Source organism: Eumetopias jubatus, unplaced genomic scaffold (genome assembly GCF_037043125.1).
Source record: "Eumetopias jubatus isolate StellerSeaLion01/CBP00866 unplaced genomic scaffold, mEumJub1_p1.0 scaffold_13, whole genome shotgun sequence".
In the NCBI taxonomy this organism is placed as follows: Eukaryota; Metazoa; Chordata; class Mammalia; order Carnivora; family Otariidae; genus Eumetopias; species Eumetopias jubatus.
Window position 1 is genome coordinate 45902484 of NW_028274819.1, and position 20692 is coordinate 45923175.

Below are 20692 nucleotides of genomic sequence, written 5' to 3' on the forward strand. Positions count from 1 at the left end.
GGGGGATGTGCTTCCAAGAGTCTCAGCTGCTACCAAAGGCAGCCTCAGTCTGTGTCTGCCTTATATATCCTAGCATCTCTGCATGCCACAGTCCTGCCCAGAGTCTGTTCCCCACAAAGTCAGTTTAGTGAGTGGCTGTGCCCCGGGGCTGGCTGAGAAGGAACAGGATGGGTGAGACTTCATGCAAAGGACAAGTGAAGCAGGCCTGGGTGGACTCTTGACAGAGCATCTCATGGCCCTGGCTTTGTACTTGGGTGACCTAAGAGCGCTAAGAATCCAGACTTAAGTGTGGAAGTGGGTGGAGCACGAGCAGCTCACCTTCCAAACACCTGCACCGGGCCCCAAAGGGCATTTACCTGAGGTAGGGAGAAGCCATCCAGAGCATTCCCTGGGACACTGGCTGAAGAAAAAGATGGCGTGGAAGATAAGGGAGAAGACAATGAGGAAGAAGAAAGAGGAGCAGCTTCCTTTGAAGGTGACATAGTTCTTTTGTTGTTCACTGGTGTCAAACCTACCAAGGAAAGAACATACTCTCCATTACAGAGCTGTTATTACCTTATTTTATCATGAAAAGAGGAGGTTTTAAGAGAAGCTCCAACTCAATAAATAGAGTCAGAGGGAGGAAGGTGTTGGAGACTGATTGAGAGTCCCCAGTGCTGAGTTTGACCTTAGGAGGAACGGGTGAGGAGTGGCAGCCTCCTGTGGGGGAACGGAGGTCCAAGGATGGAAAGTCTAGGAACCATCGCACTTCGCACTCAGGATGTTCCTGAGAGATGGAACAGGGAGTCCCCAGGGCATCTCTTGGAAATTGGCGCCTACCTCTAAAGTTTCCCCTGAAGCCATTGTGGTTGGGGTCTGGGCTGCATTAAGTCACTTAGTCAATAAACCACCTGAGGCCTCTTCCCACAAGATGCTGGACCATTAGCCGTGGGCGTGGGCAGGGTAGACAGTCACCGCTAATGAATCGGGGGCTTCCTTCTCACGCAGGCGCCAAGGGGCTCTCAGACGAGATGGTTAGTTTGAGATTTTAAGAGAACACCAGGGAGGGAGGTTATAATGAGCATCAAATCATTTGAAGCATATGGAGTGGGGTTCGTGCCAAGCTCCCATTGGTCAGGGAACAAACGAGATGCAGTGTGTGCGCTCAGAGCAATGGGAGAAAGGAGTGTGTGGCTGAGGCCCTGGGGACACGCCTCATTCTGCTCTGTGGGAGCTGGAGTCCATTCGTCTGGTAACTGCAGAAATGTGACAGTTGTAGCCTGTGAGCTCAATCTCTCTCTCTCTCTCTCTCTCATGAGTTCACACACACGCCCTCTAGTAACCTTAAATCTAAAATCTCAAGAGCTTTGCTTCTGTAGCAGAGCATCCCAATAATATGTCCTCAGAGGGATTCAGAAAATGCCACACTCCGTTTCGGAATTGTCTGCTCAGCGTCTGACCCTTCAGCTCAGCCCTCAGCCAACCCTCCTGTGAACCCTCCCAGCAAATGAGGCTACCCCCCAGAGACTTCCCAGGACCAATGTGCGTCTCCCACTCCCTGCATGCGGCCGTTCTGCTGACCCATTCCAATTTCCCTCCAAGTTGTCCAGCCTTCAGATGTTAGCTCACTTCCTAACTCAAGACAATCCCCTGCCTCAGTTTCCCCAAAGCTTCGGGCGATACGCTCCTCCTCTGGAACCCATACAGGCCAGGCCAACCCCACCCTCAGAAGAGTTCCTTCCAGACCCATGTGGGTTCTTCAGGATTCTGTCCTGCTTCCCTTGTACACATAGGCGAGTGTGTCAGAGTGCGTATTGCAGTGCTGGGCTCTGGAAAGACGGCCACCACACACATACGTTCCACAGGCTTCCAAAGAGAAGCCCTCCAGAAAGTTTCTGAGGGAAAAGATAACTCAGGGGAAGAGATCTGAGGGTGGCAGGAAGGAGCTGCTGGGAGAAGGCCCGGGGCTGCCAGGAGCCGATGCGGGGGAGGTAGCTGGCCAGCCTGTCACCCAAACCCCCAGCGCAGCCCACAATTAGATGGTTCGAGCCTAAAAAGGCAAACGCTGTGAGTCAGTTGTTGCCTTGCTTCCTGCCTTCGGCTTGCCAAGTTCCTGCCACATTCCTCCTCCTCCTCCTCCTTGCCCCCTCATTCTCTTCCCTCTGCTCCCTCCTGAATCAAACTCCTCAGCTTGTCTCAGAGGCCCCTCAGCTCAACAGACCGCTCTTTTGTTCCCCGCTTCTGACACAGGTTCAGGGACACCTTGGGAAGCAAATCTGACAGGAAAGCCTTGGGGTTCACAAGGTCATGACCCGCTCCCTCCCCCCTTTCTGTAAACCCTGCCCCCCCCCCACCACTCCCACCAGTGAGGCCTCTCTGCACACATGTTCCTCATGCACTGACTTCAGGAGAACTTGGGCAGAGCTTGAAGGGACACCTGCAGTCAAGCTGCCACCTGGGAGGGGAAGGCCAGAGCTAAGCTGAGAGGCGACAGGAGATCTCACCTGCCTGAGGTAGCCAGTGTCTTTGGGCTCCCTCAGAGAAGGGCAAAGGGGAACCTGGAACCCCACCTCCTTCACACCCACTCCAGCTGCCTGACACTTTCCTCACGTGAAAAACGGGATGGCTAGCATTGCTTCACGGGGAGGCTGAAGGAATAAAATGGGATAAAACGCGGTGCCCGGGGTAGAATGCAAAGTCAATGCTGCCCGCTAGCGAAATATTAACTCTAATCCCTGTCTTCCTCCCACGCACACAGGTTGTGTTCAATAAAGACAGTGCTGAACGGGTGACCTGCGCCAGAGGGGGCTGCATACCCCAACCCTGCCAGGATTTCTCTAACTTGTAGGCTCCGGGATTCCTCATTCAGCAACTCAGATCCTTTTCTGCAAGATCCTTCTTGTTTTCCTTGGACGCTTGGCACAGTCCAGCCAGGCTGCCCTGCCCTCTGCAGGGGCCTCAGTCCCGGGTGCTGCCAGCCCTGCTGGTCCCGTCATGCAAAGGGCTTGATGAGCAGAGCGGGCCCGGATTACAGCGCCCAAGCCTCCTTTGGCTCAGCTGCCTCTTCTCTGGGCCCTCTGGCAGTGACCTTTCCCCTTGGTTCTAGAGGTCACTGTGGTGACTATGGTCAGCAGGGGGAGGGTGAGAAGGGCACTCACACAGCTCCCTCTGTCCTCCCACCTGGCGCTGGGGCCAGAACCGGCCTTGACCGGGCAGTAAATGGACCCAGGAGATGGCGCCCCACATCCTGCTCCTTACTACAGTAGGACCAGTGTTGCCCCCTGGGGTTTCCTCTTGGGCAAAACGAAGATGACCAAAATGACGGGTGTGAGGATTTTTACAAAGACTGGGATTGCGGGGTGCAGCTTCCCAAAATCTGGAGTTCAGGCAATGCTCAAATCTCCCGGTCTCAGTGCGCCCTCTAGGGGCAGCCCGCCTGTGCAGGCTGAACTTATAGGCCCCGTTCGTTTCTTCCCTCAGTCCAGCCAGCTTGTTCCTTGGTTCGTATGTTAGTTTGTTCACTCATTTACTCATTCATTTAGCAAACAACAACTGGACACCTCCTCTGGGCCAGACCCATACAAATGACCCCAACTCAAGGCCTGCCCTCAAACCAGCTTTTATATACACTTGAGAACCAACATCTGGGATAACTAAAGACACGCCGAGGTCCTCAGGCCCATCCCAGAAACCATGCTGCTGGTTAGCAGTCCCCTCTCTCCCGTGCCTCCTGCAGCGTCCCCTAACCTGTTAGGGGGGCCCCCCACCAGTCTCGCAGCTTGCACCCCAGACTGGGAACTTCTCGAGGGCAAAGGCCGAGCCCCTTGCACTCCTGGCGCTCAGTGAAGTCAGCTGGAAGTGCTGGGTGGAATCTGTACTCAAATGGACACCCCCCACCCCACAGAAGCAGAATTCCTGTGATCTGGGGAGGGGCTCAAGGCCAGGGAGGGGTGAGAAATGAAGTGACCCAGGCAGGCCTTCAGTAAACATTAATTCTCTTTTCTCGTCACCCTCAGTGCCTGGGACTGCAAGATGATTCCAGAGTCATTTCAGGGTGTCCCAGGTGGAGTGGCTTGTGGGGTGCAGCTGTGGTCCAGCTCCAGAGGCACCCATTATCCCAGCCTCACCCAAAGAAGGGGGAGCCTGGAGTCTGAGGGTTGCTGGGAGAATGACTCATGGGCCAGGAGTCCGTGTTGACTCAGAGGGAAGGAGCAACTAACTAGTGCTCTGTTCCAACTTCAACAATGGCTCTTTTTAGAAACTTTTGTCTAACCCAAGGCTTTCCTGGGTCCACCTCTCCCAGCGCAAAGCCCAGAGAGAGAGAGTGTGGGGGCAGGGGGAGATGGAAGGTAGACTTGGAGATGGATTAGAGGGCCCAGGAGGGGATGCCTGCCCTGTAAGGGAGGCAGCACAGAGAACGTGGCCAGCCCCGGGGTGCTGTGCCACTGTGAACGGGGTTACTGTGCCCCCTAGTGGGATCCAGATGCCTTGGCATCCGCTGCAGCCGCTGGTCCTCACCCAGCCCTGTTCTTCTCAGGGATGCTGGGATCAAAGCCTGCTCAGAAAAAGAAGCGGGTGTGTTTGTATGGATGGGCGTGTGAGTGGGTGTAGGTGTGGCTTCTTTCACTGCTTTGCCCTGATGCCCCCAGTCCAACTCCAGTGCACAAAATGAAATTACATAGAGGCTCTGGGTCTCAGTTTCCTCATCTGTGTTTCACAAAGCTTGGAGCCAATGATTACTAACACCCCTTCCAGGTGCAGCTGTAGAGCTCTAAGGCTCCATGATTCCAGACTGAAGGAGAAGAAAAGGCCCCAAATCCTTGGAAGATGCTTCTTCGAGTCAGCCGTGAGAACAGTCAACCTTCTGTTTCTTTCCTTGCCCCTAACATCCAGGAGGCCAGGTCAGAGAGGCCATGCATGCAATGAGAACAGGTGCCCTTGAGAATTGACCAGAAGACTGCCCATGCCCCTCCCCTCCCACTCCCAGGGAGCTCGTGACTCACTCGACTGGAATTTTCTTCTCCAGCTCTGGTATTTGCTGGGAGGTGGAGACTGGAAGCTACTGGCCCGTTGCAGAGCTGTGGTGGAAAAAAGAAAGGGGCAGGGGAGATGGGGAAGGAGGAAGAGTCTGTTAAACTTACAGAATAACCATGGGGTTTTCTCCTACGGCACATTTTATGGACTAATAGTCATAATTAACTGAGCCCCTTCCTTTTCCAGACTGCATCTTCCCATCCCTAAGACACACATCTCCAACATTTCATTTGCTCATTCATTGAATATGTATTGAGGCCCTGCTGTGGGACAGGTACTGCCATCATTCAGAAAATGACTCAGATTATGAGCCATCATTCTGACTTACCCATAAGTAACATACATGTATACATGTGTACGTGCACACATGTATATACGCTTGCCCATACATACGCATGCTTTTACGCGCGCTTGTTTGCTCGTTTTTAGCAGAGCAGTTCTTCAAAGCTGGTCTCACATCAATGTCCCGTATATGTAGTAGATAAACCGGAGTTGTTCTCATTGAAACCCGGAAGCTGCAGAAAGTTCTACCTCCTCTCCCCCTCCCCCGCAAAGCCTCCCAAACCCTTCGGGAACCAGGATTCCATGGACTGTGTCCTGAAGACCCTCCACCCAGCTGGGTCTTGAGAATTAGCTGAGCAAGATGAACATCACATGCAGAAGAAGGTGGCCTTGGCCATTTAGGGTGTGAGAGATGCACATGTACCCCATTCCCACACTGGGCTCTCAGATTTGGCCTCAGGCTCTAGGTCCCTGTGGTGGTTCCTTCATACCCGAGAGAAAGAATGGGGCACTGCATGCATGCAGGCCTGAATGTGCACACAGGTGGGACCAGGGGGCGTGGAGGGAAAGAATGCCCCAGGAGTGATGTGGGTGTGGGAGAATGGGGTACGGAAGGTTTGAAGCCAAGGCCCAGCCCTCAGTCTCGGTAGGAAGGTCTGGATCCCACGCCCTGCCAGTACTCAGAACTGGGCATCCACTCTCATTAGCCAGGCTGTGGGGTGCAGGTGGCAACCACTTCCGGGGGCTTCTCTTCCTTGGGATAAGATCCGACAGCTCCTTAGATCCCTGACTCCCCTCCTTCCCTTACTGTCCCTGGAGATGATGTGGGCCTGTTCCATCTGTGGGTTCCCTGTCCCACAGGCCTGCTGTCATATCGAGTGCATGGGCTTGAAGGGGAGCCTGTGTGGCCTGGCTCAGGGCGCAGCCTCCTCATCCCCCATCCTCCAGCTTGGGCCTGTTCCTCCCACAGACGCAGGGCGGGGCCTGCCCGGCTGGGCTGGTATGCAGCAAGGACAGGCAGGCCTCCAGGATAGCTACCTCCTGCTGACCGACGCTATCCCTTCCATCAGCTGGTGGAGAAATTTCCCGAGAGATGTAGAAGACGGCCTCAAGCTCTTATTGCTTCACCTCAGCTTTTTCACTTTGTGGAATGGAACTTATTAAAATTGGTTAAAATTCACAAGCAATTTTCCATCCCTGGTGTTTATGGGACACACATGTGCACATTTTTTACCACAATAGGCACAACAGGGTGGGTAGCAGTGATTTGATCCAGTTGTTTTGAGCAGCATAAAGCCAGCCTGGTTCCCTTTTTCAGCTTATATTTTACTTGTATTTCTTTTTAGGGAGTACTTTTGGAGCTCCTACTGCATGACCCACTACAAAAGGAATAAGGGATAAGTATTTTGCCATACAGTGCTAATGATATCATTTTATTGTTACAAACTAGCAGTGCGCTCCCATAGGTCACTGGACCATTCTGGTGTCAAATTACTGCCAGAAAAAAAATGGAGAAACAACAATTTTTCTAAACCAGAATAAGATGAGGCAGTCTGCCCCCCTAGCTCTAATGGGTTTACGCCTAAAATCCAATGCACTTGATTGATTCATTTAATTGTTTAGGTGTGCATTTTACAACAAACTTATCCAGACAGGCCCTCTTGGAAGCTGCTCTTCTGTGATTCCCCCAAGTGTAGGATGTGGCCTCCCCCCTGCATGGAAGCAATTGGGGCGCTTCCATAAAATGCAGATACTTGGCTCCATGCTAGACCCACCAAATCTGAATCTCTGCAGGTGGGAACCTACGTATCTGCCTTTTAAACAAGATTTTAAAGAACCACTGAACTAGGTGTTTTGGGGGACCATTGCTGAGCCTTTTCTACTGAGCCTCAATAACATAGGGCTTAAATTCTATTTCAGACCATCCTCTTGGGCATGCTCTATGCTAAGGAACTTGAGGACACAATAGATTCCTCGATGAGCTGAGTAATCCCAGAAGTCTTTCCCTAAATTGTGGAGAAATACTGCATAACATGAAAGTTACCATTTTAACCATGTTAGAGTCCATCCAGTTCAGTAGCCTTAAGTACATTCACACTGTTGTACAACCATCACCACCGTCCACCTCCCGAACTTCTTCCTCCCGAACTGAAACTCTGTACCCATGAATCAGCAACTCCCCACATTCCTACCCCCTGCCCCTGTCATCACCATTCGACTTTCTCTATGAATCTGACTCTTCTAGGTACGTCACAGAAATGGAATTGTATAATACCTGTTCTTTTGTGTCTGGCTTACTTGACTTAGCATAATGTCTTCAAGATGCATCCATGTTGTACCCTCTGTCAGAGTTTCCTTCCTTTTCAACACTGAATAATATTCCATTATATGGATATAGGATAATTTGTTTATCCATTCACTGGTTGATGAATTTTGGGGTCATTTCCCCCTTTGGCAATTGTAAGTAATACCGGATGAGCATGGGTGTGCAAACTTCTTAAAGCAGTATATTGGCCTTTTTGGCATTCCCTTGGCTCAGCTCTGCGCCATTTATCCAAGTGAAAACTGTGATGAGTGAAACTCCATTAACATGCACAACATATCAACCCTATATGATCTGGTAAAGTAACAGATTCACCATAACCAGCAACACAAAACACAATGCTGAGACTGTACCAGAGGTTTTAACCCTACGATTTGGTCTGCCTAGCAATGATCAAAAACATATTGCATGACAGTGAAATCAACAAGAGAGTGCTTGAAAGTCACACGGTCTATCCACTTCTCTGTCTACTCTGTATTTTACCCTGGAGTTACATTGGACTGTCAGAAACAAAACACTTTGGCCACACTGCCTTGTCACCTTGACCCAGCCCTATCCCCCGGGAAGAACTCCTCTTGCTGAGTCATGTGTGGTCGCGATGCCCTAACCTGCTAGCTGCATGAGACAGCCTCACCCAGGATGTGAACTCATGTGTCTCTCACTGTTGTCTGTTTGACAAGAAGCACTAGGAAAAGTGGTACCAGATCTGGAACTTGCTGCATACCAATACGTTGTTTTTCCCATGAACAATAATTGTGTTTCCTTTTTAACTCTGGCTGCTAGAAAACTCAGGATCAAACTTATGATTCCACTACAGCAACTGCTTAGGCCCACCTTCTGCCTCTCCGGGGTCTCTATCTCCTAAACTCATTTTGTTAACCCTGATCTTGAGGCTTTATCTTTTATAGAGAGAGACGTAGAATTTTGTTTTATGTCTTTCTTGTAAATTGCCCAAAATCCCCTGGCAATCGAGGAGCGAGGAGAAATGGAGGGAAAGGATGAAAGGCAGGCAAGATTTGTAACTGTAAATGAGGAGGCTGGAGCCCAGGCAGACAGCGGCCACGCATAAGTGAACAGAGGCAGGCTGCCCCCAGCCGGGCACAGCACAGTGTTCTGTTCACTGCCTATGCTCAGCCCTTCCAGACGGCACCACGATGGTACTGAGCAAATATATTCTGATGACAATTGTCCTTTTATAAAAAGGCTCACAGGGGAGGGTAAATCCATAGTCTCCAGGAGGCCGGCCCCAGCCCTTGTGTTCCTGGGAGATTGTTTCTAGGTTCTGGTGGAAATTCTGCTCTCGGCCACCAGAGGGGTGTGCAGGACAAGCTGAGTTCCGGTTCTCCCAGGGCAGCCAAGGCTGCTGGCGACCAAGGTGGCAAGTTCCTGTTAGTCTGCTTCCCACCCCGAGCTCGCAAGCTGCTGTTGACTGAATCAAAACATTCAATTCAAGGCCACCTTTATGAAAACAAGCTGCGCTACTAAAGACAACTTTTTAGGGTGTGGAAGCCCCTGGCCCTGGGCCGCAGGCCTTACCAGCTGTGAGACCTAGAGAAAACACAATCTGTTTGCTCACAGGTAAAATGGTGAGCTTACTTACCCCCTGGGGTCATCCTGAGGATGAAATGGGGCCACGTATGGGAAAACCCTCAAGCCATTACAGGTGCTTAGTAGAAGTGTATTTATTACTGTGTAAAATTTTAGTGCATTCCACGTGTCCCAAGCACTGCTAATGGCCTGGCTGGCTGTGGTCCAGTGGCAGCTAAGCCACATCCTTCCCTTGTGGGCTGTGCAATGCCAGATGGGCCCCTAAGGAGATATTCAAAGAGGAGACTGTTCCAGGCAAGAGGGTGCTGAGGTCTCCTTATCTCTGCCAGCCTGGGACAGACAACAGCCAGTCAGACCCCTCTGCCGCCTACCCACTTGAGACTCCGAAGCTTCCCCTGGAGAAGGAGGCTGGGCCTGGGTCCGGTCCCCTCACCCCACTTATACCCCAGCCCCACTGCCTCTGAGCCTGAGGGCTGGACCTGTCACCGGATCCTCCGTGAGGAAAAATTGGGCCATGGGGAGTCTCTGCTCCCTCCCCATGTCCCAGGATCGAGCATGCCTGCCTCCCACCCAGGCATGCTCTCTGCTCACCGTGCACAGCTTGTGACTCCTCAGGGCACTGTGAAGAGACTTTCCTGGTTGGGGCCTCTCTCAGGGAGCTGTGCCTGGTGAGGGGCTCCGGGAGGGGTGGGCGTTCTGGCCGCCGGGGCCTCTCCTCACAGGGCCGTGCACCGAATGCCTCACTGCTGGGGCTGTCTGGCTCTGCGTCGGAGCTGGAAGGAAGAAGCAGAGGGTGGGTGAGTGGACAGCCCAGTAGTTCACTTCCCACACCCCCACTGTGCCCTGCACGTCACTGCCCGTGGCGCCCTGGGGCAGACAGAGTGGTTTTGTCACCTCTGTCTCAAGCCCAGCCTCAGGCTTCATTATGGGCTGAACTGTGTCCCCCCAGATTCATATTAGGTCCTAACCCCTAGGACCTCGGAATGTGACTGCATTTGGAGATTGGGTCTTTAAGGGGGTAATTGGGTTAAAATGAGGTCATTAGGGTGGGCCCTAATCCAACATGGCTGGTGTCCTTACAATAAGAGGAAATTTGGACAGGCAGAGAAGAAAACATCACGTGAACACAGAGTCAGCCATTGACAAACTGAGGAGAGGGGCCTGGAACAGATCCTTCCCCCTCGTGGCTCTCAGAAGGAACCAACCGTGCCGACGTGGACTCCCTGATCTCGGACTCCCAGCTTCTAGAACTGTGAGAAAGCATGTCTCTGTTGTTTAAGCCACCCAGTCCATGGTGCTTTACAGAGCCCTAGTGAACAAATACCGGTGTGGATCCAAGCAGGAGAATAAAGCCCCGTGAACATATGCTGATGTGCTTGCCGGATGGCTGGTCTACCTACCTTCAGCCATCCTTGAGCATGACTCCTCAGCTCTCTGGGGCAAAATGAGCTTATCATTTAGGACTTGTCCTAAAACTTTAGGCATTTCAGCACTGCTTGTGTCCTGTGGGAATGGATGGGAGAAAAGAGAAGGCTACAGGGTTGGAGGGGGAGTATGTAATCTGGGCCTTGAATGATGGGCAGGAATTCGCATGGCAGAGAGATGGAAGAAATGTGTCCTCAGGAGCAAGGACAGCACAGACGCCGTCCCCCAGGGGCTTGGGGAGGCGCAAACCTGTAGGGCTGTGACTATTAACTCTCTGTGTATATAAGTCCAGCGTGCATCTTTCCACTGGGTTGCTGTTCCTTATCCATCTGTGTGCTCTGGTGGACTCTCTATCCATCACAGTGCCCAAGCCTACCAGCCACGGCATCCCTGTGCTCTTCACCGATGGGTCCCAGAGGTGGGCATGCCATGTGAGTAGTACCCATTGGAGGTCTACCTTGAGATCCTGGGACATGGACATGGACTGACGGACATGGGCTGAGGCCCTCCATAGCCAAGAGTTCCACACATTGATAGAGCCTCCTTGTGGATGATTGTAAATCCGACATGCAAAGGGGCAGCAGCAGAGTGGCTATTTCAGTTTGTGGCTCCAACCTTGCCTGAAGAGAGGACTACCCTTGGACTTCCCAGTCAGAGGAACTGAAGTATTTGCTATGTTACTTAAGCTAGCATTGGGTTTCTGCCCCTTACAATGGACATGGTCCTGCATACCTGAGGCCTAGAAGGCTGTGAGACCTGGGGCAGGGCCTTCCTTCTCTGGGCCTTGCTTTTTATCTCAGTGACTGCAGAGGGCACTCCAAGGCAGAGGTGCTCATGCTGACCTGTGTGTCAGAATCACCTGTGGGCCTTGCTAAAATGTACGTTCCCAGGCTCCCCCTTCCAGAGTCTGAAGTCTCCAGACGTCGTGAACTAGCTGTCTGCACAGCAGTATCTGTTTTCACCTACTCCAGCCATTTTTCTGATCCTCTTGTTGGAAAATCCAGAGGTTGCTTCTCCAGTTCCTCCATTCTTATCTGAAACAGTGAACCACACCCTCCATCTTGAAACTTCTTTCTTCTCTCAGCTTCCCTAACTCAGTCTCTCGGTTTCTCTCCTTCCTGTGGGTTTTGCCAGCATCTTCTCTGCTTGCCCACTGAATGTTCAAATGCCCTGGGGCCCTCACCTAGGCTTAGCTCTATCTATGAGAAGATAGCCTCTTTTTTTTTTTTTTTTCCTGAAGAGATATTCTTACTCCACGGGTGACTCATCAGCTCCCTTGGCCTTCATAGCCTCTATGTGCCACTGGCCCCAAAATCACTGTCTCTAGTCCTGCCTCCCAGAAACTTCTCTGTTCTACTGCTTGCTTGACAACTGCACAAAGACATCTGGTAGACATGTCAAACCCCACAGGCCCAAAACAGAACTCTTGATTTTCTCCACAGACCTGCCTCTTCCCCGAAATCTTGTCCTCCTCAAGGCTACTGTAGAAACGACTGTAACTTTCCTGCGGTCACCTGGGTCAAAGCCTGAGAGTCACCCTTGGGCTCTCTCTCACCTTCACATTCAGTCCATTAGCAAATCTTCTCCCCTGCTCCCGACCTCGGTCCGCGTCCCCCCATCTCTTACCTGTGCCACAGGCTCCACTGGGCCTCCCTGCCCCTGCTCCCACCCACCTCTGTCCCACCCATTTTCTGTCCCAAGCCCCGCTGATCTTTGGAAATCATAAAAAAGATGTCACTCTCTGACTTAAGAATTATGTAATGGCTTTCAATTGGACCTAGAATTAAGTTTAAACTCCTTGCCCTGTCTCACTTAGCCTTACTCCTGCCTTACTTTCTGGTAGAATATCTTAGTCTTCTTCCCTCACTGTGTGCCAGCCATGTTAGAAGACATCAGGCCCATACTCGCCCCAGAGCCTACGTACTGGTGTTCCACTGCTTGGATGCCACTTCCTCAGTCTTCGCATGCCTGTCCCTTCTTGTCAGCAATTCTCAGCTTAAATGTCACCTCCTCTTGGAAGCTGTGATCAATTGTTTGCAAAGAACGATTGCAATCATTCCCCTCCTGGAGCCACACCCTTTTTCAATGGACCTTTGCAGCTCCTCCCATAATGGTGGAGCCCATTTCCCCACCCCTTGAATCCGGGCTGGACTTGTGACCATTCAGACGTGATAGGAATAGCTGAGACCTCAAGAGACTTGACATGATTGTGCTTTCTCATAGGACCATGTGAATAAGCACAGGCTGCCTGTTGGAGGATGAAGGACCCATGGCCCAATAGCCTCCTGGCACCCCAGCTGACAGTTAGCCATGTTCTAGAAGCCCGAACACACACAGGAGCCCACTGAGACCAGAAGAACTGCAGGACTGAGCCTGACTGAAATTGCTGGCCCACAGAATCGTGAGTAGAATAATGGTGCTTTGTTACTGAGCACGATGGTGAGAATAGATGACTGATACAAAGGCCTTTCCTGGCTACCGATCAAAAGTAGCTGACTAGTCACCCTCTATCATAGACTCCTATTTTATTTTACTACCTAGAACACAGGTGATATTTTTCCTGTTAACTATTTACTTGTTTGCTGACTGCCTACCCAGTTTGAATGAGAGCCCTGTGAGAGCAAGGCCTTTGTCTTGTGTTGATCACTGCTATATCCTGAGAGTCTGGTACATACTGAGCAATGGGTCCCTCTTGCTGGTTGGCCTCCTGGATGAATTCGGTGTCTGGGGGAGGCCTGGAGTCTGCACTCCTAATGACCACTCTGGGTGGTTCCGGTATGGGCGGGAAGGATGGCATTCTGAGAAATACTCATCTAGGGCAGCAGGGCTTCACTTCTCATGCCTTCTCCTGCCCCCAGCCCAGCCTCCCCATTACCATGCGTCACTACCTTACATCTCACTGTCACAGTGACACCCACTCGGCACCCCTCACTGCAGCCTACACCACAACTGCCTTTCAGGGAGAAGACAGTGGGGCCAGAGCCTGTCCCTTCCCTGAGAAAACAGCAACTGCTAACACTTACAGTGCTTATTATGTGCCGAACATTGTTCTATATGCTTCATATACATTAACTGTGAGATCCTTACGATTGTCTATGAGACAGGTATTACCACTGTCCCCATTCTACAGACGAGGACATGGAGGTACAGAGAGGTCACATGGTCAGTGAGTGGAGAGGAGACCAGTCCCTGAATGCTGTCACTGTTGCCCAATCCCTCTTCTGTCCCCATCCTGCAGCAGCCTGAGCATACCTGCTGTCATCACTGGTGACCAGGACACGCACAGCCATCATGTCTTCTCCAACTACGTTCTCCCCAGGGCTGATCCTCACTGAGGTCCACTCAGAGGGCAGGAGAGAGGTGGCTTCACCTTCCATATCACTGGGCTCTGGCTCCAGGACACTCTTGGGCTTCTTGGGGGAGGTTGGCTCATCTGCTGGGAGGATAAGAGTATCTAGAGAGATGATGGGGACAAAGGGGCCCTGCAGGGTACCTGCTTCCTGTCCCGAAGCTTGGGGAGGCTGCTGGGGTAGAGGGTGGGCAGAGCAGCAGGCTTTGGGTCTACCTGGACACTCCAAGACTGACCTTCTCGTCCTCTGTTCCTACCACCTAGCCTACCAGATGCCCCAGGATTTAGAGCACCTCTGTGTACAGGGCACGAACACACGCATCTCATGTAGTCCCATAGAAGGGTCCTGAAATGTCCAGAGGGACCACCTAGGCCCAAAAGCCTCTGGACTGCCATTGTCAAAATCACCATGTCCAACATACTGCTAAACCTGGTGGCAACGTCTCCATTCTTGTCTTGACACATCAGCAGCATTTGACCCAGCGGTTCAGTCTCCCCTTCTAGAAACAGCTCTCCTCTCAGCTTCTAGGAGAGCATAGCCTGGCTCCCTTCTCCTCACTGGCAGCTCTCCTTCCCTCTTTGTTTCTGTGTTGGGTACACCTTTCCCCCTGATCTGGTAACACTGGAAGGCCCCAGGGCTGTCTTTGAATCTCTTCTCTTACTCATGCCCGTGATAATCTCATCTGGTCTCCTGGTTGCAAATAATCCTAGATAACAATGACTCACTCCTACATCTATATTTCAGACATTTCCCCTGAATCTAGACTTATATATCCTGTTTACTTGGCATCTCCACGTGGACGTCTAGCAGACACATTATCAAACTCATATCCCAGTGGACCTCTTCAGCCCCACTGCTCCCCAACCCTGCTTCCCCCAAAGCCCTCCCCATCTCGTTAAATGGCGACCTTGGCCTTCCAGCTGCTCAAGTCAAATGCTTTCATGGCATCCTTGACTTCTCTTGTTCTTTCATTCTTCACTCAAGTTAACAGCCAATCCTCCTGGCTCCCCCTTCCAACTAGGTCAGGAATCCAGTCACCTGTCACAACCTCCTCTGCGGCTGCTCTGGCCCCAGGCACCATGATTATGGAAACATCTTCTGTGGGTTTCCCTTCTTTCCCTCCTGCCATGCTCCTCCCAGTCTTCCTAACACAGCCACCCAAGTAACTGTTAAATATAAGTCAGATCATGCTCCTCTGCTCAACACCCTCCAGCGGCCCCCGTGACCTCATCTCCCACTACTCATCTCCCACCACTGCCCCACTGTGTGCTCTGACCACGTGGCCACCTCACTGTACCCCCAGCTCAGCCCTGTGTACCGCTCCTGCCTCTTCCTAGGAGATGCTATCCCTGGACAGCTTCCCACAGGGCTCGCTCACTCACTGCCTCAAGTCTCTGGTCAAATGGCACCTTCTCCATGAGGCCTACCCTGTCATCCTATTTTAACTGCAACCTGTGCCCTCAGCACTCTCTGTTATTCTTTATTTTTATTCATAACACATCTTACCTTCTAATAAATTCTACAACTTTCTCTTTTGTTTATTGTTTCTCTCCCATGACTAGAACATAAGCAGTGATTTGTGTCTGTTTCCTTTCTTGCTAGGACAGTACCTGGTAAGAAGTAGATGCTTGAGGAATGCCTGTTGAATGAGTCAATGAACGAATAAGCAAAACAGGCCACCTGAGGCCCAGTTCCATTTTGGCCACAAACTAGCTGGGTGACCCCTTCTCTGGTCACAGTGGGCCAGGCGTCCGTTCTCCTTTCGAAGGCTGACCCCTCACTTGCACTTGGCTCCCGCCTCACCAACCCCCCTCCAAGGATCATTACCTCCTCTTCCCTGTGCCACAGACTTCTATGTCTACTGGAACTTTTCCATCAGTATTTGCAGGTGCTGAAGCCTCTCCCATTTTAAGAAAATGATTTTTAACCCAATTCCCATGCCTGGCCCCTAGCCAACCCTTCTTCCTCTTCTCCCTCCTTCCCAGCCAATCATCTTGGAAGAGTGAAAATGATTTTTAACCCAATTCCCATGCCTGGCCCCTAGCCAACCCTTCTTCCTCTTCTCCCTCCTTCCCAGCCATCATCTTGGAAGAGTTTGCTGCACTCACCTTCTCTACTTGTGCACCTTCCATCACTCAACTCCTCAATCCCCTACAACCCTGCCCGTGTCTCCATGACTCCCACACTGACCTACCCCAAAGCCCCTGGCAGCCTCCTTATTGCTAAGTCCAATTCACAAGCTCTGAGATTCTCCTGCTGCCCTCCCCTAGCCCTGCTCTGGGGACCTGGTTCTCTCGCTGCCTCTCTGGCTGCTTCTCAGCCAGCCAGTCTCCGAGCCAACCCCTAAATGCTGGGCTCTTCACATCTCCACCTGCAAGAGACCAGCTACGCATCTCAGCCAGCCAGTCTCTGAGCCAACCCCTAAATGCTGGGCTCTTCATGCCTCCACCTGCAAGAGGCCAACTACTCCCTAACTATATTTACCATCTATGAAGATAACTCGAGAAATCTTTATTTGTACGTGAAATGCCTCATGTTTTTAAAAGTATTGTACAGGTCAAACAAAACACATCTCCAGGCAGATGCGGCCAGTGGGTGGCCAGTTTGCCACTCCTGGCATGCGTGCGCGCTTGCTTGTGCGTGCACATTTGCACACTTCTGCACTGGTACGGCTGTGCGTGGGACGCCCTGGGGAGCAGGGGTGTAACTGGATGCTTGGCTTTGTAGTAGTAGCCGTAATAATATAATAATAATAGCAGCAGCTTACTTTTACTGAGCACTTTTATGGAGAACTGTTTTAAGTGTTTAACGCTTATTAAGTCTATTAAACTTCATAGAACCTTCTAGACAAGTATTATTATCCCCATTTTGCTGATGAAAAACAGGTGCACAGAGAGGCTCAGACATCAGAGGACAGGGATCCGTCTGTATGGCTACGAGCAGAACAGAACCATGGACGCCCATGTGCGTGACCTTTATTCTGGGAGTTTGGGCAGGATTATGTTCCTGTTTTTTACCCCCGCTCCATAACAGAGCTGTGCTTTTTTTCTGTGACCTTGTAGTTCTTCCTACTAGGGGTGGTAGGTATGCTTCCTTGACCAACTGACATGGGACTTGGCTCTGACACTTGCTTTGCCCAGGGGAAACAAGTGGATGTGACATGAGCAGTGGCTTCAAATGACCTTGCTGTTTGGCCAGTCCACCCACACTCTTGCTAGTTTGCCATGAGAAGATCTTGTCCCAGAGGGCTGCTGCCCCCGCAGCCTAGGTCCCTGACTGTGGGCACATGGAGCATATCTGAAGCCTTGCCTAACCAATCCCATGGGAGCCCAGGCCACCCTGAGACCTGCAGCCTGAAGCACAGCTCCTCAGCCAACCCCACAGACCCCCAAGCCAGTAAAATAGATGCTATGAGCCCCAGAAATTCAGGAGGCTTATCACACAGAATTACTGTAGCAGAGACTCGACTCTGTACCTGGCTTATACCTGAGTACAGGTGTGTGTGCCTGAGCGGGCTGCACAGAGACCTGTATAGTCAACAAATGCTATTTGGCCTCCTCTGACCCAGGCCTGTGCTGGGGATTTGGAGATGAATCAGCCATGCTCTGCCTTCAAGGGTCTCTTCCCATCTCCCAGGGGAGATGAGGCAGCCTTATCAGGTAGATCGTCTATGAGTAAGGCGAGACAAAGTAGAAGGGGAAGGAGATCTGACTTCTGTACAATGAACACTTGAGGTGAAAAGGCACCATTTTAATGGGCTAAGGATGAGTAGGATCTGAACAGAGAAGGGAGAGACGGTGTTCCACGGGATGGACCTCTGCGAGCCAAAACAATGAGGGAAAGCACTGCCAGCTGCAGGGGAACAGACACCACGTCCGCGTGGCTGGAGGGCAGGAGAGTCCATGAGAGAGGCCAGTGGGACATCATTCCACTGACATGGGACCAGAAAGGGCCCCGAAGGGCAAAGTGAAGAGTAGCACTGAAAGTTTGGAAGCTGAGGACTGGCATCATCAGAGTGGCCTCATAGAAAGATCGCTCTGGTTGCCCAGTGCAAGGTGGACCGGAGGACCCACCAGGAGGGGAGAGGGAGACCAGGGAAAGGGCCATGATAACCTGGAGGAGAACTAAAGGCTGAGCATGCGTGGCCGGAGAAGAGGGGAGCAAGGCTGGTGAGAGCAGCCTGGAGGCGCAGGCAGTGGAGGGGAGCTGTGCCGGGCCATGGTGGCACCACCTCTGGGACCAGCCCAAACCTCCGAGGGACACCCCGGGGGTCTGCTTGTATCCTCCCTCCTCCTAGAGAGTTCCGACCTGGCCAGCAGGGCCGAGGGGTGGGACGGGGCAAGGGCTCAGGCTGGAGGGGTGGGGCGGGGCTGAGTGATGAGCCCTCGGGACAGTGGGGTCAGGGCCAGCGTCTCTCACCGTGGAGCCCAGATATCAGTGGAGGGGCTGGGGGTGGGGGGAGGTGGAGACTTGGAAAAAAAGAAGCTGGGGCTTTCTCTGATCAACACTCGCCGAGGTGCAAAAGCCCCAAAGACGGACATCCTCTTCCCCTCCCTTCTGCCCCCCAAGGCCTGGGCCAAAGGCTACAGCTGGGTCTCAGGTCCAGTGCTATGCCCCGGAGGAAATCACTCCTCTCAAGCTTCTACTTCCAGACCGCTCTCTCATTCCCTGGGGACTCCCGTCTGCGCGCACAGACCAGCAGCCCAGTACGAGCGATGGAAGTAGTCTCAAGGTAACAACGACAGCAACAGCCATGCATTATCGAGGCCTTTATCCATGTTCATTGTCTCTGACATCCCAAGAGCCTGAAAGGACAGTGTTGTCATCTTCACCGCATGCGTGCGAGAACGTGGCGCCTGGAGAATAACTCAGCCAGGGCCCCGCAGTGAGTGAGCCGGATCGGCCGCCCCGGGGACACGCAGCGGCTATGTCAGTGGCCAGCCCCACAGGAGGGGCCAGCTGTGTTCACCTGCGCTGCCTCCCCCAGGCCTGTCTGCAGGTTGTCCGAGATTTCGCCTTAAGTTATCTATTCCCATAGAGAGAAGCCAGGGGATGCCAGGGGAGGAGGCGCACAGGGCGGGCAGGGAGAATGATCCCCCAGCTCCCTGGCCTCCTGGAGGGAAGCAGGTGTTCTCAGAGCCAAGCATTTCAATCTCCTCCCAGTGCTCCCTGGTGAAAGACGATACTCCAGAGGCAGAGCCAGGCAGTGTCTGTCCTCACACGCCACCCCCAGACCCCTGCTACAGTATCAGCGTGAGGACCCTTGCCCTCGTTCTGCTGGTGAAATTGTTTCTGTTTTCTCTCCAAGTCTGGAGACCCTTCCACTCTGCCCCAGAACCCAGGGAGACAACAAAGCAACAAGTTCTCCTATGTATCATTATTAAGTCCATTTTACAGATTAGGAAACTGAGGCTCATTTGTCCAAGGTCACACAGCTCCTAACTGCCAGAGCTACTTCTGGCTCTGGGCTTGGAAAAACTCCCTCTGCTGTCTTGCCCACTGTTCACTCTGAGGAAACAAGTTTAAAAAGAGCAATGAAACTAAGTCTATCAGGATCCAGTCAGGAAAATAGAACTCAAGCCAGAAAGTTCCACAGAGGAAAGTTAGTACAGGAAACTCACAACAATGGGGTTGGATGAACCGAAAAGCCAAGTGCGGATCAGCAGACACCCCAGAGATGAGCCAGAGCAGGAAGCCACCGGCTGAAGGGACAGCGGGAGGAGCCGGTGAGTCCAGAGGCCAGGGCCACCAGGCAGGAGTGGGTTCCACGGGGAAGACCCAGCCACTGCCCGGGATGCAGAGACTCGGGGGAATACCCTGGCTTCTCCCTCGATCCCATCCTCCACCCTCCCACCAGTCAGACCGAACAGGAACCGGGTGCCAGGGAGCCTGGGAAATGTAGTTTGCAGGGATTATACTTTACTACAGAGCAGAGCAGGGGGACAGCAGGGAGGGTATCTTGCCAGCAAACAGGCAAATGTCCAGGATACTAAGCATAGAGCGGGCTCCCCACCCCCTTGCAAGGTGGACAGTGACGAGTGAGGAGACACTGACAAGCCGCCAGCAGGATGGGAGAGGGTCTCAGGAAGGGGCCTGTGTCAGGGGATGGCACAGTTGTCTGTGCCACTACCAAGGTCCTGCACAGCGCGTGTCCCTTTAAAGGATAAAGGAACAGGTGCCAAATGGCTGCAGCTGCCATCCTGGGGCTTCTGAGAGTGACACCCCAGGGTGAACTGCCAGGAACGCCAGTTTCCAAGGGTCTTCAGGGAATGAGAAAATTGATGGGGAGCCCTGGGCCTCAGGCGGGGCTGTCCTGCCCTCCTGTACTCTTGCCAGGCACCCCCAGGCTGAGTGTGTGAGCCTGTTTGTGTGCAGACATGTGTACTCACAGGCCCACCCTCCGCTGCCCTGAACCAGGGTGAGCAGCACCACTCGAAGGGCCCTGCCTGGCCTCGGGAGCAGCCTCTATGCAGAGACCAGCTCAGGTCAACAAACAGCCATCCGGGGAGGGAGGGGAGCTCAGCCCTCCCCGGCTGCAGGCCCTTCCCTCACGGCCTCAGCAGAGCTGCCCTGCTCCCTCCACAGAGCCCTCGGCTGGACGCAAGGCCAGACAGCGGGGCAGGGCCACTCACAGGCCCCGAACCTGGTGTGAACACCCAGAGGAGCAGGGTCTCCTCCATCAGGGCCAGGAGGGGAGGGGGCACGTGGTATCTTCCCGACAGCTCAGCGGGCCCTCAAACAGCCAGCTTTT

The 20692-nt window shown here is 52.7% G+C and overlaps 1 protein-coding gene across 3 annotated transcripts in view; it reads right to left on the minus strand.

The window, feature by feature from the left end:
• The window catches only part of MICAL2 (microtubule associated monooxygenase, calponin and LIM domain containing 2), a 221529-nt gene that overhangs the window by 51642 nt on the left and 149195 nt on the right, over positions 1–20692 (minus strand). For all 3 annotated transcript variants that reach the window (XM_028116797.2, XM_028116796.2, XM_088018025.1), the window contains 4 exons: positions 13844–14027; positions 9758–9939; positions 4983–5057; positions 357–511 (listed from right to left, as the gene is read on the minus strand). In XM_028116797.2, the coding sequence (XP_027972598.2) occupies positions 357–511; positions 4983–5057; positions 9758–9939; positions 13844–14027 (596 nt within the window). The remainder of the gene's footprint in view (positions 1–356; positions 512–4982; positions 5058–9757; positions 9940–13843; positions 14028–20692) is intronic.